The 26,721-nt window shown below is 27.7% G+C and overlaps 1 protein-coding gene across 4 annotated transcripts in view; it reads left to right on the plus strand.

The window, feature by feature from the left end:
• The window catches only part of LOC112597010 (syntaxin-binding protein 5), a 136,200-nt gene that overhangs the window by 82,549 nt on the left and 26,930 nt on the right, over positions 1-26,721 (plus strand). For 2 of the 4 annotated variants that reach the window (XM_025342909.1, XM_025342910.1), the window contains exons 5-13: positions 5,974-6,037; positions 9,129-9,336; positions 10,500-10,563; positions 10,780-10,934; positions 13,284-13,578; positions 14,929-15,175; positions 19,576-19,814; positions 22,441-22,633; positions 25,656-26,463. In XM_025342909.1, coding sequence (XP_025198694.1) covers positions 5,974-6,037; positions 9,129-9,336; positions 10,500-10,563; positions 10,780-10,934; positions 13,284-13,578; positions 14,929-15,175; positions 19,576-19,814; positions 22,441-22,633; positions 25,656-26,463 — 2,273 coding nt within the window. The remainder of the gene's footprint in view (positions 1-5,973; positions 6,038-9,128; positions 9,337-10,499; positions 10,564-10,779; positions 10,935-13,283; positions 13,579-14,928; positions 15,176-19,575; positions 19,815-22,440; positions 22,634-25,655; positions 26,464-26,721) is intronic. The other 2 variants (XM_025342911.1, XM_025342912.1) reach the window with 1 other exon arrangement.

A 26,721-nucleotide genomic window follows, 5' to 3' on the forward strand; every position in this document is an offset into this window, starting at 1 on the left:
GTTTCCATAAGTTATAATATTTACACAGTATGAGTGATAAAAGAAATGGAATCCATAAAAATATAACCGAATGAGAAGATCTTATGACAATTTAATGTAAACTTTTTTTTTTATTAATATTAATAGTAATGCTTATTTTATTGTAAAAGAGACCATATTTTGTCATTTATATACAATGTTTTAAATTGGAATACTTCGATATTATACGATTACAAACTATAAAGTATTCTTAGGAATGTATTATAATACGGTATTAATTTATACTGCGTGGTTAAATTCAAATTATTACACTTAGAACATCTACTATAACTATTATAAACATTTCGTATTCCAAGTATAAATTTTAATTCATCTAAAATCTTTATAGTAGATAAATAATTACTTGATAGATTTGAACAATTTATTTTTATCTAGATGACTGCATTCTATGTAGTGGTTAAGAAAAGCTAGTTAAATTATTTCTTTTTATAGATTAATAATTTTAAATTAAAAATATTAGAACTATACTTTTTCACTTATAACAATAACAATGAAATGAAGATTTAAAATTGGTATTCTATTCATACATTTTAATATAAAACAAAATAGGTATTATTTAATATTTTCAGTTAAGATTTTTCATGAAAAAATTATGCTTTAATGATTTTTCATATGTGATTTTAACTTTGCCGTTTTTTTGTATGCAGCTATAAATATATATATAATGATGATGTCAACATTACCACAGAAATTATAAATAAAATCATTTAATTACTTTGAAAAGAATCATATAACTTCAACTTTCCAATAATTATTTTTATTTCCTCTCGAAAAAAAATTCAAAATCAATTATCTCAAGTTACAATTCTCGAAGATTTTATGTTTGTGGATAATAGTGTAACGTATATGTAGTATATATATATATATATCGTTTATCGATAAAAAAAAATAAACCTAACCAAGCTGAAATTAATAAATTGAATGTATTTTAAGAAATTAAATTAATACAAACTTTATAATTAACAATTTGAGAAAACCCATGTATTCCACGTATGCACTATTATTTTTTTGAGTAAAATCTCACCTCACCCCCCTCCCTAAAAAAAGTACAGTTCGCGATCTTAATTCGGAACTGTAGTCTGTAAGTAATTAACTATTAAATATTGTTTATATAATTAATAAACACATTTATAAAATAATAAAGAAAGGAGGACAGAACAGTCTTATAAATTATTACATATCATTAGAATAGTACGTATATCGTCATGTGGGCAAAATGGCGTGCGTTTGAAAAGAAAAACTGATTGATGATAAATGGTGGTATTTTTCGATTTTATTTTTATTTATTACCGATTTAAAATGACAAATGTGCAATCATATTTTTACTCATATCAGACGTCTGCCGTGACGGTTTATGGTCAACCATAATCGTTCTGTACGAAAATTATGATTGGAATTATTATAGTACAATATTTTTTATTTAATATTATTTTTGTCTATGTATTATAATAAAAAATATGGATCCGATGTGCATATTGTGCACAACGTCTTTAAACTCTTCGTTGGTTTTTTTTTCGTTTCATCTTCGTCAAAATCTATTTATCTACATAATTATCATAACGTACACATTATATAATAGTTTGTAGTCTCGCGACATTAAAACATCATAAATATTCATCGTGTAAAACTGTGAACAAACGATAGATGATACTATTATTATAATACATTTATACCATATGCGCTGCGTAAATATTTAATAATATTTATATGAATTATATAAGCAAACAGTTTCGCGGTAACTCAATAACTCGTCATTAAACACATAGGTTACATGAACGCTGAAATCTGTGCGTGCACGTGTAGTGTTTCGTTTTCATAGTTCGCAGTTTTAAATGACCAAAACTCAATATCAAGTTATTTTTTTTAACGTGAGATACGCCATTATTTCTTATACTATAAAGCTTTTGATAATTTTTTTTTAGATATATTTTTATAATTTGTTAAAAATATTTTTTATTAATAATATATATTTTACTTTTTTAACCATAACATATATTTTTAATTCTTTATTTCAAAGTTTTATATTGCTTCCGAATGTGAAATTAAAAATGTAAATAACTATTCAAAAAAGTAAAAAAGTTTTAAAATAATATTACATTAAAAAAAAAATAATAAAAATAGAATTTTTCCAAAAACACAAGTGTCTTACGTTTAATGGATCGCCTCATACTACATGCATTAGCCACAGTATCAATCGCATTAATTACGGTCTAATTACTATTGGTTTAACATTAGGTATATATTTTAGATCATATGTCATATGTACAATTAGAGTTAAATAATTGTGGGACCGACGCGCACGTGTTTGCCTTAGGACAACAACTTATGATGTAGCACCGGTATTCGCCACCCGCAAATACGTGTGCAGAGTAATTTTGGATTTTATTATAAATGTACCTCTTTAGTTAAATCACTACACACAAACACGTCGATAGGGATAATAAGATTTAGACTGAACATTGCGTGCGTTAAAAATGCAGTACGTAATTGGACTCATTCCCTACGTTTCATAAATATTCCTTCTGATTTACAGAAACAGTTAAAATTGACAATATTTTGGGTTTGCGTAGTGCCTCCATTGGAACGGACCTACCCAAGTCTAGACGGTAAATACACATTATAAGTATATTGTTAAGTACTACACGTTTCCCGACTTATATCCTTCGATTCTCTGTGGATGGTATTCAAACAATGATTGATATCATAATATTATATTGTATTATTATTATAATTAGGTACACTGACCATTTTCGATTTATTTACGTAGTATTCCACCATTATACCTACAGCATAAAAATAATTATTTGTCACAAACTTATATGTATATTGCATTTTTTTTAAATTCCAATAATTTTTTGTATACATTTTTCTTAATAAAAATGCTGGATAACTTCGGGATCAGTTCAATTTCAAAGGTACCTATCCACTGTTCGTAATTCATTATTTCGGTATAATTAATTAATTTAACAACAGATAATTCAGTTGAATTAAAATAGATGTTTACTAAAGTAAAACACAAATATAAATGATAAAAAGTGCAAAAGTTATGTGACATGAAGCTGCTTTGTACTTCACTTCATCTCCAAATGTTAAACTACAGAATCGATAATGAATGGTGTTTTTGTTACTCTCCTTGGAACAGAGATCCTGCAATTTAGGAAAGTTGCTGTTGTCGTAAAATACGAATAGTTAAATCATAGTTAATTTTGTGAATCGTTTAAATTATATGGGGCCACTATAAGATAATATATATTAGATAAGTCAAAACCACTATATTTATTTTTTGTTTATTAATTTATAATTGATTCCAATTTTTATATTAATTACAATAGCATGTTATCGTTTTTAGCAGGTCCTATAAGATTAAACATTAATGATTTCAGTGAAATTAACATATTTCATAAACAATTCTAAAAATCCTAAAGCTCATATCATTTATTGTAGTTAAAATTTTTGAATTTTTTTTAATGAATGAAGCTACATTTCTCTTTTATTCAGTTACTACGTGCTATTTTAGAATTAATCCAAGACTCTCAACGCTCGTTTAAAATTGTTCTGATTATATTTACACACATCTCTTGAACTGGCATTAACAAACACTCTAATCACATCTAACGCGTAGACGTGTATTTTGTAATAGGTGGAATTCGTTCGATGGGATTTTTGTTAAATTTTTCTATTTCCTACGCGCTGAAAATTGTTTTCGACAACGATAGGAATAGGAATCAAATTAAAAAAATAACAATGACAGTGAAAAAAATACCACGATTTTCTAAAACGTTAAATTTTATTCATCGCAGACATATAGTCTATAGGTATCGTGTCGTTTACCATGTTATTATCTAATCTTTTAAATAATGTCTTGTGTTTTGTATGCATATGCCGTCACTCGAGTAGGTTTATTTCTCACACATGTAATTGTAGTAATTTATTTACAGCTTTGGATCGTGATGCGCGTACTTACATCAGAAATAACGAATTACAGCGATTCGACGGAATAGATCTAATGTATTGTTGTAAACACAATATATTATTATGATCTCACACATCGAGTCATAGATACTCTGCCGCAGGCAACCGTTTCTGACACTGTGTAATTGAACGGTCCGCTTTATCAAGTATCAGCTCTAAATATTGCCTCTCATATATCATTTATTTGGATCACGTATATAATGTATATATTACTGTTCGTCGTAGCTGTTTGTACTGATACGGTGACATGGATATGTACACCTAACGAGTAATGACGTGTGACAACGTTCGAATTAACGCGCATTGTACACACGTGATACATTATGGAACATCGTATTGTTCTCTGCGCGCAGAACCTACGTATATATAGACATTAGACCGTTTATATAAACGTCTGCGTAAAAGTGTCTATAAGTTTATTTGTTTTTTTTTCGCGTTGTCGGTTTTAAATAATCACTGACGGTATATGACCCCCTTAAGCACATCCTTTTACAAAGCTGTCAGAATAGGTTTTGCACTTCGACCGCGTCCTCGCGGTAGTCCCATTACTATTAATACAAGTCTTTGCAACAAAAACCGACGATAGATTTACTAACCATTCACATAAATAAAAAAAAGGATTTATGAACTACAAAATGGTCTGTTGTTTTTGTCACTCATAAACTTTTCAAACATTCTCGTGTATATATATATATTTGTATATAGCTTTAAATGAATTCTTAATGTCCACATACCACAATTGTGAGCTGTGTCGTAATAATACCTAAATAATAGTTTTGGTAGTAATGGTACAGACAATAACAGTGGTAGTAACAACTTACTCTTCTTTGACGAAAGTTTATGCGCGCAACAAAGTTTTTATAAATACCATACAAAAGCAACGAGATGATGTAATGCGGTAAAAAACTGTGCAAAGCGTATCAAATGTGTCAGAAAATAATATATAATACTGCACAGTGAAACTACGAAGTATAATAATATTTACGTGCGCTTTATCCGGGTGTATGAAAAGAGAAACCAATAAGGTCAATATAAACGTCAAACGTGTAAATATTACAAATTTCAAGTACCAATATCGCAAAATTCTCTTATAATCATCGGAAAGTGAAAAGATAACATAATCAAATTTATCAATAGAATCTAGTATATATAATATATAATAATATGAAAGCAATCGTTCGATGATATTATTTAACACATATATATATATATAACGTTAAAATCATGCGTTTGTTCATAATAATATAATACGAATAATGGGCATTACAGTTAGGTTATAAATTATTACTTAAATAATAACACGTTTAGAAGTATATGAAGAAGGTTTATCTCAAAACGACCGCAATGTTCGAGGTTGTCGGTAGCAGAAAAGGTAAATATATATATATATGTAATATGTATGTATATAACGGGTAGGATGTAGTAGAAATAACGACGTTTTTCTATCCCCGAGTACCCACATTAACCGGTGTAGTATATTATAATATAAGTCATATACGAAGTATAAACGAACAGTACCTATTATATATACAAGATCCCACACGAATTTCTCCTCATTAACGGTGACGCGGGAAGGTATGTATATTGTTTTTTTTTTTTTTATTATTATTATTATTTCCTTTACAATCGTTAATAACGCGTCGCTCATTCATATATTATGGTATTATAAACCCTCTCCCGAACCGTAGGTATTTGCGAACCGGAAAATGAACGTCAGAATACGCATATAATCCCATTATATGTCCCGGATTTAAGTGAAGTGGCAATAAATTTTGGAGTACAACATCGGATCTAGAGTCCGAATGTTCGAAATTAATTTTGACCCCGCCCCCACTACCTCTTTTTCTTCCTACTCTTTTTTCTCCTTCGCACCCTACTCTTCTTACGACCCCTCAACTCGCCCACAATTACCGATTCAAGGATATTTTAATCTAAATCGCATTTATTTTCTTGTTGTTTTAGGACCAGACCTACCCATCCAGGACCCATCGTGCACCTTAGCGATAATCCTGCAGATTCCAGCAAGGTAAATCTACGAATATATATATATATATATATATATATATATATATATATATATGATACACAGAATATTGTGTTTATTTACCTATCTTTGATTTATTGACACACGTCAAATTATAAGTTACTTGTATAATATTAATATATATATATATATGCATGTTTTTCTATATTTAATGTCTAGGTATAAAAATGTGCCACGACACAGTAGAAAAGTCATCTTTAATCGATCTATAATGAACTGAAAAAAACACAATTTTTATTATAAAACAATAAAGTGACATTTTACTTATTAAGGATATTATGTTAATTTACCTAACACTCATTGAATCTCAAATTTCATTTAATGTAATAAGAGCATATGATAATATTCTTCATCAACTACAAGGTTATTAAAACGCTCTGATTAGAATCATAATAGGTAAAAAAAAAAACTATAAATATCCTATCGAAACACTGTTTAAAGAATTTAACGTTTTGAATATTAAAAACTTAAGTTTCAAAATAATTATAGTATACATAAAAAAAACATAAGCTATTTTATCCTTTGAACTATAGTGTTAATACTAAGTATGCATTATATAAAAATCCCCAAACTTGATCAAAACGAACTACTTATCAAAAGGCTATTAATGTTATTGGGATTATTATTTACAACTCTATGCCTAGTTATTAATAAAAACCACTATTTTAAAAAAAAATTTGACACTGGCTAATGTATAAATGTGACAATACTAATACATGAGATCAATGAATTTACTAAAATTACTCAATTTATTTCTTATTATTTTTTTTTTTTTAATCTTATTTTTGTCTCTATTTTACACTATACAAGCTTCCGCTCTTAACTTTTACACATGTATGTATAAAATGTTAACATGTAAGATATAGATAACCCTGAGCCTTTATACTAGTTATGTCAATGAGGCCCAGTAATTTATAAAAAATTTTCAATAAAAATAAAATAAACACGTATTAGAAGGGTAAAGATTTGATTAAAAACAAACAATATTGGTATATACATGATTATAATATCAATCAATAAGTATAATATAATAACAATTCTAGATTACGTGTGAGATTCAAAATATATATAGTTGAAGTTATTATGATTAGAATTGATCCCTAATAAAAAGTAAAATATTTAAGATAAGATACTTTATTAAGTAAAATAAAATGCTGTACTTATAAACTTTATCTTTACATATTATATTAAAAAATAATAATAATAATAACTTAAAAACAAATTAAATTAAATAACCTAAAAATATTTTGATTTTAAAATTAGAAAACCCTGATTTGATTTGGTTCTTTTAACAATAATAGATATACGGAGAGAGAAAATAATTTACATGTACAGTTTTAATATATTATTATTATTAATATAATAATTACATTAGTGTCAAGAAGTCGGTGTTGAAAAAAAAGAGCTCTTAACTTTGAGCCTCTGTGTATATCGATTCATATTGAATACTGTATACAATATCTTTTGTGCTTTAAAGGTCGTTGTAAATATTTTAAATTGTATATATAAAATATATATTTAAGAGTATGTGTGTGTGTTTTCACGTTTATGAATAGAAATTTTATGGATAGCTTTCGAGTAGGCTTTCTTTCTTTAATTTTACGTCTGTCTACTTCAGCTACGGTAATTAATTCAATTTAAAGTTCACTGAGTTTACCACTTTAACGTGTACAGTAAAGATCTCATTATTTAACATATTCGCTTTTCATTCAGAATAAAAAATAAAATTCGTGTTTTAACTACAATGATTTTATTCGTACACCGCACACGATGGTATAATGTATCTGTTGTATATAATATGAATATGACCTATACTTTCATATTAACGATCGACAATTTTGACTTTACGGAATTTGATTGTTTAATGTTCTTTGTTGATTATAATATGTATTCAGATTATTATTATTATTAATTTCGTTAACATCTGAATTCATAATGAGCAAGCTATTTGTATTATCTTTGACAATTTTACTTTCATTATTTTATTTGATGTGTATACGAAGAAAATCATATTGTATTGTGACATTACGAAACTCATTTTAAAAATAAATTGTAAAGGATTTTTTTTTTTTATTGTCGTTTTTTCTCTGAAACCCTTCTAAATTTAATTGGTCAATTACTTTGGCAAGATAAAACGCCTAATGTCTAATGGAATAAGTATGAAAATTAAAAAGGTAATAGTGATTATTTTATTTATGATAATCGATCAATGGAAACTACTAGACAAAATACAGATAATACCGAAAAAATAATATGGCTTAGTAAGTTGAGCCATACGTAAGAAAGGTTACAAGTGACATTAGGTTATAATTTTTTTTTTCCTAAATACAAACACTTTAATTGTTTAATCCACCTAAATTATTTATTCTTGAAGTTTACTTATATGTTAAGTAAATAGTCTAAACTTGTTGGTTAGGTGATTGGTCTATAATATTCGTTAACAACGTGAAGTGTTGTTCTTTTCCAAAATTTTAGTAATTGTAATTTAAATAAAAATTATTATTTTCATCATTTACATTCAATATAATATATTTTATACCTATCTTTATAATCTTAGTAAGCAAACGAATTAAGATACACGCGATAAACACACATACTTGCAGCAAAACATTACATTGTCTGATCATATTCTCTCACATTTTTTATGGTAAACAATTATTTTCGCCCGTATTTATACCTAACAGAATTACTATACTACAAAAATAAAATCTTAAAATTTTTTAAAACTTATAGTTATCACATTTTTTGTATTCAATTTTAAAACTAGAAAAAAAATAATATTTTAAAAAAATTTGTTTGACTGCACTAAATTTTTGGTGTCTAAGTCTTTTCAAGCCCTCCAAATTTTTACCCATGAAAAACTGTAATAAAAAACAAATTTTGTTTAACATTGATTGATATTATTGATAAAAAATAACTTGATATTAATGTACTATTATGTAAGAGACTGACTTAAGTTGACTAACATGTTTGGTATTTAGACTTAAAAGGAATTTTTAGTGCTACAATGACGTCCAATAACTTGAATATAATATTATAATTCAATAAATTTATTAACAATATTATTTACCAGTTACTTATTGGCTTCGAGACTGGCCTAATGGTATTGTGGGACCTGAAGACAAAGAAACCCGAATGCCGCTGGCAATGGGGTGATTCGCTCAAGTCTATAGATTGGCATTTTGAAGGGAAACAGTTTACGTGCAGTCACAATGATGGCAGTCTAACTACGTGGAATGTCAAACCGTCTTCAAAACCAGCAAATATAATTTATCCTCATGGTGAATATTTATAAACTATGCTTATAACAATTAGGTTACTATTTAATTGATATTGCTCAATCGATTTCGTATGGTATCAGTAATACCTAATATAAGTCATCCGGAAAATTAGTTTACAGAATATTTACATTATTAAAAATTAATATTTACCTAAATATCATCTGATTTAGATTTTCATTTAAAAATTTAATGCAAAAAATGTAGTTGGAATATGTATGTTAATTATATATTTTCACAGAAAAAAATAAATTAATAAATATTTTAGTTTCTAAAACTTTCGTACTACTCGTACATAACATATAATTCTAAATAAAAAATTTTACCAAATTTTAAGAATCATGATAACATTCTTAAACTTCATATAAATATATATTTATAAAATGTTTTTATTATATGTAGATATCAAGTAAAAATGTTCATAATATAATTAATGTTAAATAATAGTAGATATAATCAAGACTTATATGCTAATATATTGTTTTATTATATTAATAAGTATTTAAAATAAAAAATTTGATTTATTATTTTGCAATTCAAAAATATGTAGCTTATTTGTGCACTATTTTTATATATAAAATAATATAAAAATAAAATATATTCAATCTGATTAAATTTTTTTTCTCATTTTTAAACAATACGAATACTTATTAAGATGCATTTTTATTAGATTAAATTATTTTATTATTATTTATTGAACACATAAATATCAATGTATCGTTTTATTTTAATAACTAGATACTAAAATTTAAAATATTAAATAATATTTCTTTGAGAAATAACTTTTAAAATCAATAATTTAATTTTTTAAAGTTTATTCGTTCTAATTCAATTTATAATAAACTTTTTTATGTAACCATTAGATTATTTTATGTTTTACGGTCAGCAAACATTTGATAATGATAATTATAATTATTTTTATTTACTTGCTGTTTAAAAATAAAGTTAATGACCGTTTTAACCTGTATAATTGTTAAGAACTTGGAATGGACCTTAAACTTAAGCCATCTAACTAAATTACTAATTATTTTTCTTCAGATTAAATTCAATTATATTTAACTACTCTGCTCCCCCTCCGCAAAAAATTAATATTTTTAAACAAATACTATAATCTTTTTGTTTGATTTATATATGTATATGCTTATATTTATTTAATATTTTTTTAGCAAAAAATAAAACTGATTCATGCAAGCCAATTCAAAAAGTTGAATGGAAATCATCAAAATCTGGGTAAGTTTACAGAAATTAAAAATATTTTTCAATCAATAATATAGGTCTACTAATAATCTGCCGTAACTGAATTTTAGTTGATGTACAATAGTTTATTTTTCTAATACTACTTTATATATCTTTCTATACACTATACACATATAATATTCTTTAATGCTACCCTTATGCTTTTAAATCACACTATTCTCACGATTTTCCGTTATGTGTCATTGCCAGCGAATCGTATTTGATATTTTCCGGAGGGTTGACCGCCGATACTGCTGGCCGCGTGCCCAGCATAACGATCATGCACGGAAAAACGACTACCGTTCTTGAAATGGACCACAACATCGTCGACTTCGTTACGCTGTGCGAAAGTCCTTACAACAGCGGTTAGTACCTATATTTATGTAATAAATGTTATAAAATTAGACGTTTATTTGGCTGACGTACGCACGTCAGTAGCGTATTATTTACGGATCGGCTGAAGGTAGGCAGCAGTATTTGATTGAACCCTTGAAGCGAACAATACACTGCGCATTACTATTAATATATAAGTAACGATAATGCATAATATAACCACCACAATTAAATACAAACTTCCATTTTTATTAATTTTAATTCCTCTATACTCTTGTGATCTAACGTGTAAATATACAGATACGCAACTACTTACCGCTACGATTATCGATTTTGTAATTCATACAAAACTGTTCGATAAATTGGCCTACGAAAATATCGGTTAGGTTAATTTTGTAAGCTGAAATAGTATTATCAATATAATATCGTCTAACCGTCACTCTATAACGACTTTACTATAATATGTTAACCGGTATTCGAGATAAGGTACGTAGAATATGTAAACGTCACACGTGTTATCTCACGTCGCCATTATAATTGATTTTGAGTCTGTAAGCTTTTCTCGAATTTTCGTTTTAAGTCCACATACAGTTTTGAATTATCATTATAGTAATGGTTGGGACGTTATTATTTTAGTTGTTTTACTTCGCCAAGGCTTCTTTCAGTAGAAGAATAATATTTCTCTATCGGCGTATACCCAGGGGCGGATCCTCCAGAAATTTATCAAGGGAGGGGAGAATAAATTGTCATGCCAAGCCCCGATTGACAGTTTATCGTAATTCTTATGGGTAGTGGGTAACCTAACGTAAGCTCAAGGGGAGAAGGGGGTATTAACCCTATTATCCCCCTTGGATCTGCCACTGCGTATAACGTTTTTATTTTTATTATCAACAAAAAAATCTACTGTCAACGTTAATCTATAAATTCTTCCATGCATATAAAGCACTGTGTTTATTTTTCTGATACAATTTTTATCATGAAATAATGTTACAATCTTAGAAGGTATACAATTTTTGAAAAATTAATTAAAATGATTCGTAAAAAAAAAAAAAATGATTTATTTATAAAAAAAATACTTAATTTAACTTTAAAATTGTAATAGGGGAAATTCCAAAAATTTAGATAAGTACTGTATATTAATATATAATAATTTACTAAATATTTTTATTTAATCTAGAATGAAACATAACGGATAAATTATCAACTAATAACAAATTTGTAATAGTTTTGTATTATAATTACAAACATAATTATACAACTATGATGACTAAACAGCAAGGATTAGAAATATGTATAATTTGAATGTGGGTAGTGCGTATACGCCAGAGGAAAATATATTATAACACAAAGCTTAACTTACTCAGTCTAAGGCAATAGATGATCGCCAAAAACCATCGTATTGTTACGAGTAGAGTCAGAGGATTTAAATTGTAAATACTGTACTATTTCTATGTGATAATATCGTAAAAATTTATAATTACTATTACATTATTGAAATATAACGTGTATATATTATTTATTTTTAGAAATGTTTAAAATATCAGTGAATTATACTTAAAAAAGAAAAATAATATTTATAATGATTCGAAGATTGTGTAATTGTTTACACCCAGTGAACACTGCTTTTGTATTGCTGTGTTGTATACATAATAATATTGTTATATTCAATGTGTATCTCATCTATTTTTAAGAAATATATTTCATAATATACTAATATAGGTACTATATCATACTACTTGAAGAGTCCTTGATGTTTGATATTTATTGAGAAACAGGGAAATGTTTAATCATTTAAAATATATATACACCTATTACAATATTCAAAATCATAATATTTAAAAATAAAAATGAATAATTACTAATATAAGTTAATTAAATTATTGACTGAAATTAAAATTAGTATTAGGTACAATCAATTATATAAAGTTTTTATTGTTTATTTAATTTTAAATTCATTATTTATATTTCATTGTAATATGATTTGTTTCTTATTAGTAGTAGTCAAAAACTATAAAAATCAATTTAAATAAATAAGTAACAAGTACTTAGAAGAATTACAAATTAATAAATTATAACTAAGAGAAAACTTTATTTAAGATAGTCCTAAAAGGAGGTTAAGTTTGAATAAATTTTGACAAATAGCCATTTATAAATTAGCAAGATCAATATATCTTAACACCTATCGATTATGCTTACTATACGTTGCTGACGAAATTCCATCTGGATTGTTATAAATATCTTTTTATACATATGATTACTAATTCTATGTCATAATCTGTACCTTCAAACGTATTACCATAACATAATCACCATGTACTTACCTCATCATCTTGGCTTTATCAGTTATTAATCACTAATCGTTTCGGTTTCCGTCATGTTAGATGTTCAAGAACCGTACGCCGTAGCGGTGCTCATGCAAAACGACCTGGTGCTGATCGATCTCCTTAGTTCGGGATACCCGTGTTTCGAGAACCCACATCCGATGGACATTCACGAGTCACCCGTTTCATGCGTCCATTACATAGCTGATTGTCCATCGGACCTGATACCGGCATTCTATTCGGTAGGCTCGAGATCCGCATCCAAACGGACAGGCTACAGCGAGAATAAGTGGCCCATTGCTGGCGGAGAGTGGAGCCCAACATCCTGCAGCTACAACGAGATTATTCTCACCGGGTGAGTAGTCCAAGACGTTATTAGTTATTACATTGCGTAACTTTTACTGTTTATACTTTATATTGATGGTTATGGTAATTAACTAAATGTTTATAATACGCTCGACGACGGTGTTTTTAGTTTGTTATAGTATAAGTAACATTAGGCTTTATTAATAAAATATTGTACTTTTTTTGTGCATAAGAAATGTACATTGCGATCGTACTTATTTGAATAATGTTGAAAAAAAAATTAAATTAATTTTATCGATTCTATATGAGTATATAAATAACAATAGAACAAAGCCTAATCTATTGTTATCTTTTTAAATTCTAAAGAAATTAAATGAGCTCCAAGGAATCGTTCATATTTTAAAGGAGCTAAAGAAAAATAAAAAAAAATTGAAAGATATCATATAGCGACTGACGTAAGAATGCGTATTATATAATATTTTATATTTTAAAAAATTATTGTTTTTATAATGTGTTTCATTATTGTGCCGGAGTATAATATTTATGTTAAAATAACTCTTATTATTGATGTATAAATAGATTTCACACAGACTATACTACTAACTAAAAAATTATAAAACAATCGAGAATTGTAACAACTCGAATGTTTTGAAGATACGATTTAAACATTATTTATTCTATAAAAATCATCATAATTTATTAATTATTTATTTATTAAACTCATTTTTATTTATTTTTTGATATTATAAAGTAATAAATTTATTTTGACCTTTGATATCTCGATTTTTCCTTGGAAAATGAACGGCTAAATAATCCGATTATGCGTGGTTATTTTAGCTACTGTTGTGATTATTTTAGAGCGATTGAATAACAAACTAAGCTTATCGGATTACTCAAAACTTAAAGAATGTCTAATAAAAATGTTTGTTTAGTATCATGAAAAAAAAATGTTGCAATAAATGGATCGTATTTAATAAAAAAATAAGAATTCACGACAATTTTAAACTTCTTCATAGAACTTTATAATAAAAATAATAATAATAATATCATGTTTAGAAGTTAGTTTAAAAAGTTCAACAGCTCGTCGCGGTATTTGTGAGAAGAATAGATTGACAAATTAAAATGTATTTTAAATTATTATTCTACCAAGTGGCTGATAAATTTAAATGAAAAAGCACTTTTTAAATGACTTTTAAAGTTTTAAACCATTTACTTCCTAAATTTAAGGAAGATTCTAATTAATAAATGCCAATTTATTTTGTAACTGAAATAATTGTAATATGGGTCTAACGAATCATAATTTACTTATTATAATATTATTTTTATCAATAGTTATGCACATTATTTGAGTTTTTATTATATACACTGCAGCTAATTATTTGTGATCCAATTATTACAGACACACGGACGGTAGCGTTCGGTTTTGGGATGCAAGTGCGGGCAGTCTACAAATATTGTACAAACTAAAAACTGCCAAAGTGTTCGAAAAGGCGAGGTCAAAATCACCAGAAGGTGGTGATGAAGATCAATTTTCTGTGCAATTGTTGTCATTCTGTCCGGAGAGCAGAAAATTAGCCGTTGCCGGCATTTCGTCTTACGTCGTGCTATTCAAATTCCGCAAACTTGAGTCCACGTTCGAAACTACGGTAATATAATCGTTTTATTTTATAATAAAATAAATACATGGTAGGTATACAGTAATAATCCCGCTTTATAATACATACGTTATACTTATTTATACATGAAGTCCCTAAAATATACTTAGATACGCCACGGCACACCTAGGTGACTAGCCTACGTAATAAAATGCAGGTATCGAAAACGTTTTTAAATATCAATCGTGATTAAATCGTTTTTATATAGCAATGCAAAGGCGTTAAGTTTTTTTTAATCACATATTTACTATCTAAATATATAAACCATAAATACTGCATAACATTGTGGATCATCAACTAAACACAGTAGTACCAAATATAGACTGTAGTCGAGTGTACGTTATATATTATGTTTGCTTGAAGAATATAAACAGTGTATACAGAGCTAATAGGGTAGAGAATATATACTATATGCAAATAAGGAAAGACCTGAACCGGATATTTGTATAAAGCTATATATCAGATTTAAGTGCAATAATTCTGTTATATAGTATATGTGTGTTGTTTATATAGGTACGCGTTGTTATATGGTAAATATATTGTTTAGTAGAACTTTAAAAATCGTCGATAATAATGATTTATACATATACATATACAGTATCTACGTGTTACTATAACATATTTTACTCTTTAACTCTTAAAATAGTTCATATTGATCCTTTTTGTCTGAGTTGTTGAACATTTCAAGTGATTTCTAATCTGTATATGTATATCAGTAGAACCGTATTGTACACAGGCCTACATTTCAAGATTTTTTTTTTGGTAAACATTCTTAATTTAAGTATTATAGTGATATTTATTTTATATTAGAAAATAATATGTTTAAAAAATATATACCGTATTTCATTAGAATACTATTTAAACAAATTGATTTTATTAAAGAAAATATATAAAATTGAATATACTAACATGAACAGTGACCAGTCGAGTAAAATATATTATAAATGCTACACTTCTTTTATCTAAATATTATTCAATAATATTTTTAATCAAAATTAATACCTTTTTATAATTTAATGAAATATTATATTTATTTTGGAGAAAGGTAAACAATTAAACATGCATTTTGTATCAGTAAACATTAATTTAAATAAATTATATATTATATATTATTAATGAAAAAAATACTTGCATTTTCTTAATTATAAAAGTTATTTTTTTATCTTTTTTTAATAAACAAAAATAATACATTTAAATAAATCATAGTTGTACTACTTTAAGTAATTTTTAAACTATATTAAACTATAACTGATATTATTGATTTTTAACTACATTATACATGTTTGAATTACAGTTATAAGCAATTACAGTCTTACAAATAAGTTTCAGAAATAAATAAAAAAATATAGAATAAGTTTCATTTTAAAAATTTAGATATTATGGGTCTTTTTGGAACGTTTGGCTTAATTTCATTAATAAAAAATCAATTTATTTTTTATAGTCAAATATTTTTTTTTTTAGTTGTTTATATACTCGTTTATTGTTTTATTTTTGAACAATGTTAAACATTTTTTATCATAGTTTTGTAATAATAATGACTGCCATATTTTTAATATTCTACAAATTATTTTATTTGACAGTTGACGTGTCTTTAATTAACACTTATTATGATTGAATTAATCAAAAATGCTAATATTTTATATAATTAATTTTATTTCTATGAATTAATAGAATATGATTATTATAAAAAGTAATAAGGACGTAAATGTTCACTTAAAAATAAGGTTTTATTAGAAATTATTTTTCTAAAGTAATAATAAACACTGCTTTTTAGCATGATGATTACCACTCATTTTTTTATTTAATATTAAATAAAAACCTCATTTTTATAAATAATTGGATACGTATTTTAAAAAATTCGTTTTACTTAATTCAAAATTTAAATCAATACTTTCTTTGTTATTTATTTTAAGTTTAATAGTCCTTAATTTAATTTATTTTTATTTTTTTATTTTTGAAATTATAAAATAGATTTAATATTGGATCAAATATCGATTTTAATTTAGATTCACCATTTTTACAAATAATAAATTTTGATAAATTATTATTAATTTTTAACATTTTTAAATCACCATAACTCCTATATATATTTTAAACTCATTATTATAAACTTAACATTCTATATAATACACACAATTGAATTATAATTTAAAAACTACATGTTTAAATTTTGATTTTGACACATCAAATTCTTCAGAATAATTATCTGCTAAATAATTTTTTAAAAATTACAAAAATCAAGTTTTCAATAACTGCATTATTAAATAATAAAAAAAATAAACATGCTTATTAAATTATCCCGTATAGTAATAATCTTCCTTCTACAAATTGACTTTGCTTATTGTTATTTTCTGTTTAATGATAATAGTCAATTAATTACCAAATTAAAAATACAATTTTCATATCTATGTGTTTTTAATTTTTTGAATTACAACATGTAACGATATACAAAACAATAATTTAATTATTAATTTTTATATTTATTTATATTTAATGTTCATTTACGATACTTTATTTTCTATACAATTTTCTAAAATATGAAAGTTTTCTTAATATTGTCTTGCCATTTGAGTTAATTTAAAATGTCGTTAATGTAATTTTAGGCGCTTGTAATTTCGGATGTAATAGTTTGTACAATTCGACTATAATTATTTACTTATGGATTTAAACTTTTAACTATTAACATATACATTTTTAATACTGAAGTTTCTTTCTTTTTATGACAATTTTTTAATATTTAAATAAAATAATAAAGACCGAGAACCGTAAAAATAACACCTAATATTTTTAATTTTTAATAAATTCAATTGCATTTTAATGTAAGCAATTTTATCTCAGACCCACGGGAGATATATAAAAAATTAATATAGCTTAAACAAATGTTGACTTTTCCCCTCGATTTTTATAATAATACATGTGGGTAATAAATAATCACGTACGACCCGGACACAGTTCATCGGTCGACTATAGGAATGCCAATTTTATCAATTATAGTATTGTATTGATCTCTTTAATATCATGATCCGTGATGTGAATTATTATCATAATAATATGTAAAATCATGATATCTCTGGTATTTGCAAAATGCTTTATAAAAAAACCAACAAATAATTGTTAAACAATAAATACATTTGTAACCATTATGTTCCTATATTTGTAATTTGAATATTGACGTATAGCACGCTGACTCAATGGTTAAGATAATTTCAAGACTATTCCGTTTCAGAATCAAGTTGATTGTATACTGTGTTAGAATCGAGTGAAAAATATAGTGCAATTACGTGATGTAATAATCCAAAAATATTAAGTTTTATATTTAAAACTAAATTACGTTTCAATTTTATTTTTATAACTGTTAATCACCTGAGAAGTGGAAAAAAGTTTAAAAACATTATCAATAACTCTAAAAATGGTATAAAAAGTTTCGACACTAAAATCGTGTGTGATCGAAAAATATTGAGCCTATTTCATTAAAACATAAAATAGTATGAAATTCGGGTTCCGATGATGTTAATTTTATGTATTACGTAGCAGCTACAATACACTAACATTAACAGTCATGATTTTTTCATACATAACAAATTATTATAAAAATTGCGTTTATAGTCCATTTCCAGATTAAATGTTTTAGACAAAAAATCCTATTTGGTATAACTGGAGGCGATTTAATCAAACAAGCACAATGGTTATACCAATCTTATAACTATAACTAGGATTTAAATGACCTAAAAAAAAAAAAAATATGCATAAAGACCTAAAAAATCTAAAAAAAATGAACTTAAAGATGATCAAAAAATGTATTTAGGTGAGCGAAAAAAATTTAATTTTAAAATAAATATTATTGCTATTAATTATTATTTAATAATTTTTTATATTACACAAAATAAATAAAAATTTGTTTTAAGAAGAAAACTAAACAAATGTATTCAAATTTGAGTTGATAATTAATTATATTACTTTTTTAATATCAATGAACTAGAGTAGGTAATTGAGATTTTACCTACACAACATATTTAAAAAAAAGTTAAAATTAACAAAAATGAGTTTAAATACACATAATTAACGAAATATTTGTAAAAATTACACGTTCTAAATTGTTATATAACGAAACTGTTTTAGTTTTTGATTAGAACTATATAACACTTAGAGAAAAAAATGCAAAAGTCATCAAAATCCTAGTTCTACTCATAACTATACTACCGTTTGTGAACAATTTTTGGAAATTGACGTATATTTTTTTTTAAATTTTTTTTTCAATTGCCTGTGGATCTCGCTTTTAAAACTGTTACAGTATTATCTCTAAGTCACTGAACCAGATGATTAGGTCTCCTTTGTTAATGACACTATTTACTACAGCATAATATCTTCATTATTGTGGTTGTATTTTGCAGACGCTCGAGATACCGATATACTCGGAGAGTCTGGACGAGGCCACCGAGAGCTCACCGGAAGAAGCGCCATCGAAACCGTCAGGCGCATCCGACGATAGTTCTGCGCTAGTTAAGGTCCGGGCCGGGCCTCAAAAGAAACCACCCGGCTTCCAGGCATGTCTGGCGTGCGTCACGCCTTCCACCAACGGCGAACCACCCGGTCAGATTACCGCCCTCACAGTTAATTCATCGTATGGACTGTGAGTACATACATTATATATAACCCGGTACATAATATTATTATGATATTGTCACGCCGACCTAGTTGGGTTGGCGCGTAATCTTTATTTGGCGATGATGGAAAACCATAGATCAACTATTCGTATTTTCCATAATTATGATACCTAATATAATATAGGTACCATGAAAAGAATCTCCGCGGATATAATGTTATTAATGATTTAAATTATTCTTTTAAATATTCGACTTTAATATCGTAAATAATATATTTGTTATTTGTAAAAATATTAAAGCGCAATAAGTTATATGTTGTTGATTTAAAAAACAAATATATATATATATTTAATTAATTATTTTTATTTTATCGAACAGAAGGTGTGGTTATTTTATAGATACTCTTAAAAATAAACAGTTAAAAAAAAACTGCTATAAATTTTCATAGACATTTTTTGACTTAGAAGAGATTATCTTTTTCGGTCCAAAATAGTAATGTCCAGTTAACCAGTGGTACAGACCACGGGAAAAATGATATGACCATCATATCGTTTGACTGACACCACTTAAAATGACCAGAGGTTAGGCGTTTTGACATCTAGGTCATATAATATTATATTTTGTAATAGTTACAAAGTAATTATAAATATGCTATATATCGATGGTCAGTATTATATACTGTACGAGTAGATACGATAAATCGCATTGGATTTGTATTGCTAGACAAGATAGGATCATGGAGTGAATAATCTAGAGAGCTTTATACGCCCCATACCCATTCGACAAACATTTTGTGTTCACCATTGCAGACGTATTGTACAGAGTGATTTACCAAACACCACCCCCATTTTTCGATTTAATACTTGATTAATTTAAATTCTGGTTTTCAGAACTGTTAAATATATTTAAATGTCATACTTTAAAATATTAAAATTTGTATTCAGAGATATCATGTAACGATATAAACTCTTGTTTTAAATTTAAACCGATATTTTTATATTGTAAATTATGAAACTAATAGTTATGGTTTTGAATTTTTATATATCTGTACAAGAATTTGAAAGAATAATATTTTGAGTTATTTAACATTGTGTACCTAGTAGTATTATAGGTTCATGAAAATGCATTGGAAATATGATAAAGGTTATGAAAGTAAAAATAATAAAATAACTAATATTGATCTATAAAAATTTTATAATTTGTAAAAGTATTCATGTATATATTCATGTACTCGTGTGATACCAGAAATGTTGATATTTAGAAAATTATGATTACTATCTATTTGTAATTAATATTAAAACAAAATGCTGATACATAATATTATCGAATTAAAAATTAATAAAAGTACTAAGTAGTATTATTCATTATTATTTTCTCGTTGAAATATTTTTGCATATGATTAAAAATATCTAGTTTTCGTAGATCGATTAAATATATATTTATTAATTATAGTTAATTTAAATTATTTAATTATTATATTTGTTTTCTATAAAAAGTACTAAGTTACTAGTACATGCCATTCAGTTATTTATCTTCAGTTTTCTCGTTTTTTGTTTTTATTTATTTCTCAAATTTTAAAGAGTCAATTTTATCATCGGTATGTCATATCAAAAACTAGGTATACTGGTAATATTGGTAGTATATTATTTTATAACACTTGTACACTTACACATAGTTGGTACCAGAATAGGACGTTATTTGAACGTAATTTTATCTAAATAAAATTTTACACAATTCTGTATTAGGCACAATAATAACATCTTCGAAATTGATACATAATATTATTAATGAGGTACATACTGCATACAAGTCGACTTACTAAAATAATTATAACCATTCTATAATACATATTTTATATTTGTATTATGTTTTGAAATTAATCGAATATATTTTTAATCGAATAATTATAAAAAAAAAAATGATTAAAATACATATTTATTCGAATAATTATCTAGGTAAAATTTTGCACTACTCTGATTAGTACATAGATTTATAAAACGCTTGAGTCTGCACATAACTACAATAAACATCACGTAAGTAACAATAACATTGCCTAATAAATTACAGAAATTTTCTAAAATGTCAATAAATCTGGTATATACGTAATATAGTTATGCAGAAACTACTCGTTTGAATTTTAAATCATCTGCGCAATAATTTATATAAAAAAAGATTGATTTTTGTTTAAAAAAAAATAAGTTTGTTTTGCCATAGGACATTTCTTAAAATGTATAAATTATCTAAATAGTTGCAAATATAATCTTTTAAATAAATCTATCGTTAAAAAAAAAAAAACGAAGGTTAAGCATTCATGGCTAATCACTCTGTATAGTATCGATGTAAAATATAATAATATACACCAGCATTTTATAATTACCACCTGTTTTTGTTATTTTCGACATATTATGGTGATTCTTCTATCTTGTTGAACCAGGCATTATCTTACATAGAGTAAGAAAGTATTTAAATTGTAAAAAAAAAAAAAAAAAATACTACTAATCTCGGAAGAACGTAAAATATTATATTTTTTAACGTTTAGAAATAATAATAATTGAAAAATGCCTAGAATTTCGTTTGATTTCGCCTGATTTATGATAGAAGTGCCGTTCTATAAGTATACCTATATAATATTATGTCATCGCTTTTTTACAGGCTCGCCTACGGTTTGGATAATGGTATTGTGATAGTAGACTTTATACAAAAATGTGTTCTCCTAAATATCAGCACTGCCGACATGTACGGCAGTGCGGACCCGTACCAAAGAGCTCCCAGGTCGCCGAAACGAACAACCGCTTTGAGCGAGACCAGCGACGGCGAACGATGCCGATCCCCCAGTATCGATCAGGTAATATATTTTTGCTTCGATTCAATTTTTCCGTCTTGCACAAACAACAAATAAAATAAAGCGCACTGTATCGAAGAAAATGAATTATAGATAATATTTACCTAGGGCATTCGATTCGAACGCAATTCCGTCTTAACGAAAACACCAACAGATGTCTTCCTAATGTTATACCTATTATATAAATTTATGTAAAATACACTTTGCCGACAATATTTCAAGTCCGCCGGGCTTTGGCGTAATTTTCCAGCAGACGAACATTAAATACCTTACGCGATGTCGCACTATACTTATACACCTATACAGTATACACATATAAACATTAAACATACATTATATTACATTTATCACAATAAAAAGTTTTCAAGATATCATTCCGAACGTTTCGAGGTTTTCTATATAGGTGTATACAGGGTGATCCTGAGGCACACCTACATGCGTGTCGACAGATATTTAATACTGACATTTGTGATACATGACAATGATAATAATAATAATACTACGTTTAGGCATTGTACACGTGCCTAGTCGTGAAGAACTGTTACTGATATAATATTATCTTTCAAAAAATATCTTGTCGTATATTGATATTTTTATCTTTACGAAGTACGCGGTTTTTACATAATATAAACAATTTGTGTACGGTGACCCCTGCGCCCTGTATACTGACAGGTAGGACATTATCGTAGATTTATAATAATAATAATAATAATGATGAACACAACACACAGTCTTTTTTTTTTTTAATGTCTTTTTTTTTTTAATTTTTTTTTTAATTTTTTTTATTATTATGATTATTATTTTGTTTTTGCTTAATCTATCATCATTAACGTCAAAACTGTCAATCATGATTGAACATTTTCGATTATCCGCATAGAACTATTTATTTTTACATAAAATTAATTTTGCACAAGGGCGGTTACAGTGTAATGCGAGACGAGTTAAGAATATCGATAAGAACATTATCGTCTAACAAGTTGTGATTAATTCAATTTTGTTTTAATACAAAGTCACCGCTTCTAGAAAACAAGTAGGAAGTTTTCGTCTAGTGGTTTCGGTATAATCAGCTTGAGAAGTGACAGCCGCGCAATAAATATTACTGGGAAAAAATATTCAAAACATACTGTATAGAATTTACAGTGAAATTTAAAAGACGTGAAGCTCTTAACTCGTAGCATATTTAATATTTATATATTATAATGTAGGTATATAATAAGAAATTATTCTACCTATACTAATATTTCGTCCATTTCTTGCACTATAATATATTAAATGACTCATCATTTAACCCGATATGTACAAAAAAAAAAAAAAATTATATTAATGCATTTCCATTTATGTTTCATTTTCCGCAATAAAAATTGCTACAACATTTCAAAACTACTCACGTATAATGCAAACTGCTCTATCCAAGTTTGAATCTCTGTGATTATAAAAAAATGTATTTATAATATATATTCTATAAAAAAAACTTCTCTATACTACACGTATCCTTAAACGTAATATTTTCCAGAGTTTCATGTCAGAAGTAATTTTTTGCACGAGTCTGTTGACTTGAATTAATATTAAAAGTTTTGTAACCACCGATATTTTTTCATCTATCTTTCTGTGTAAAAAATACATTAATTATTCAAACTTTTTAACTAAATTTTATGTGACATATTTTCGCAAAATTATGCTCATTTAGTTTCCACTTTTTTTCGTTAGATTCCATGAATTAATAAAAAAAAATATAAAAAGAAAACAAATAAAGTTTATTTTACTCATTTCTCTAGTCTTACATTGAACAGCTTTAAAACACATATTTTTTTTACCTATAATATATACGTGTATTGAACAGTTTTTGTACAATGTAAAATGCGCAGTACTGATTGACAATATTTAGCTAAAAAAATTTGTATTTTTTAAATTATAAAATATAATCCCTTTTTATATAAAAAAAAAAAACATCACTTTATTCAATTAATAGGTAAATGTATACTTACAGTTTTTACTTACATGATTTAACAAATTTACAATTATTGAACTTAATGGCGATATAATAATAAAAGTGTATAAATAAAAATAATTATGTACTATTGAGAGGAAAACCTCAAACTCGAGAATATTTATTTTACAAATGACATAGATATCTGTCTATTTTCGCAGTCTTTACGAATTAACGAGATCAAAAAATATTTCACTGCAATCTTTTGTCATGAGATGATTTAAATAATAAAATTATAGTATATAATAATGACAGCTTCGTCATAGTAAATCTAAATTATATACATCAATTTTCACTAAAATCAGCTATAAAAACTCGAATTAAAATTAGTTAGAATTTAATCGACCAGCAATTAAATCTTGTAACCATTCCAGGCCATGTGTGTTATATTAAAGTATTTAAACTGTGGTAATCATAAAAACGTTTATAAAATATTAACTATCTACACACGATATTAAATAACGGCGTAAAATAGGTAATAAATCTCCACGATATAATAGTATTTATTATATATTTAATGTACCTATCTATAACTAGTTAGAATTACAAATTGAATTTTGACATAATAGACACTTAAAACTTGTTTTTCTTAATATTTCGAACCATTAGTGGATACCAATATTCCGTTGTATTTATGTTCTTCTTATGAATCATATGTGCAGATGAACATAACAACACGCATACCTACTTTACACTAATAATATTATATAATACGATTTACGATTACAAAACACTAAATTTTTTTCGACCGACAAATCCAAGTACTCGCGAAAACGAAACGAGAAACGTTTGGACGGGCGTCGCGAATATGTTTGTGCGGGGAGGGTGGTCGGGCGGCTAGTGCGAGTGGACGGACGGGAAAGGGTTATGTGGTTTAATCGATCGACGTCCACCCATCCGCTCACCAATCCGCCCGGTCCGCTTAAACCACGTGAAACACGGTGGGATATAATATAATGTACACGCGACGTCGTTTTCCATCATTCACGTCTATAACGCGATCGGTCGGACGCAGTTGAAAACTTTCCACGTTTGAAGGGCCTCGAAGACGAAGCCGAGGAACTAGAAGAACTCAGCAAACTGGCCCTGAGCCCGGTGGGCGTGTACTCGACCCAGATATCACCGAATCCCGTCAACTCGGATTGGCCGGACGACACGACCGAGCGGGCGGAAGAGGCGCTCGTCCTGATACCGACGGCCGCGCCGGAACCCGAGGAACCGGAAGAACCGCCCCCGCAGCAGCCGACGCCGCCGACGGTCGCAACGTCATCGGAACCGGCCACCCCAGCGCCGATCAAGGGGAACGGACGTCGGACCAGCCACTCGTGGCGAGGCCTGAAGAAACAGCTGAGTCGCGTCGATCTGAGACTGAAGAACACGTTCATCGCGACGCCAGCCAAGAGCAAGACGTCCACGTTCTACGGCAGCGGTGGCGGTGAACAACCACCGGAAACCGACGAAGTCGGAAACGTCGGCGTCGTCTCCGCGACCGCCACCACTGCTGCCGCCGGTCTGCCTCAAATCATAACCGAAACCGATGGCCAAGAGCAGCGGCCGGACGGCGGTAGCGCGCAGTCGGCGGCCGGTGACCAGTCGGCCGCCTCGGCTGCGGCCACCAGGCCAACGGAACTCAAGCTGTTCGACCGCGACGGCAAGCCGATTAAACCGCCGCGGTCGACCAAAGACCACCGTAAACGGACGTCTCTGGACAAGCAGAGCAACCTGACCACGGGGTCGTCGCGGGACGCCCGACTCTTGTCCGTGCCCAACATCAAGTACAGCCAAAGGGACCTGAGACATAACCGATCGAACAACCAAGCGTTCATCAACCTCATTAAACGACTAAGTAAGTGTTGATATACGAAACCGACAACAGCCATAATATATATGTAATGATATAATGATAATACCTAATAATAATAATAACAACAATAATTGTATGATGGTATGGTGTCGTTGTTGATGATGATGATGTTGTTGTTGTTGTTGTTGTTGTTGTTGTTGTTATCGTTGAAGTTGATTATGACGGTATTGCCGTTGCTGTTGTCGTCTGAGCACTGGTTCTATATAGCGCCATCTGCATTATGATCGACGTGACGTGAAA

Source organism: Melanaphis sacchari, unplaced genomic scaffold (genome assembly GCF_002803265.2).
Source record: "Melanaphis sacchari strain LSU unplaced genomic scaffold, SCAv2.0 Contig36_pilon_pilon, whole genome shotgun sequence".
Taxonomy (NCBI): Eukaryota; Metazoa; Arthropoda; class Insecta; order Hemiptera; family Aphididae; genus Melanaphis; species Melanaphis sacchari.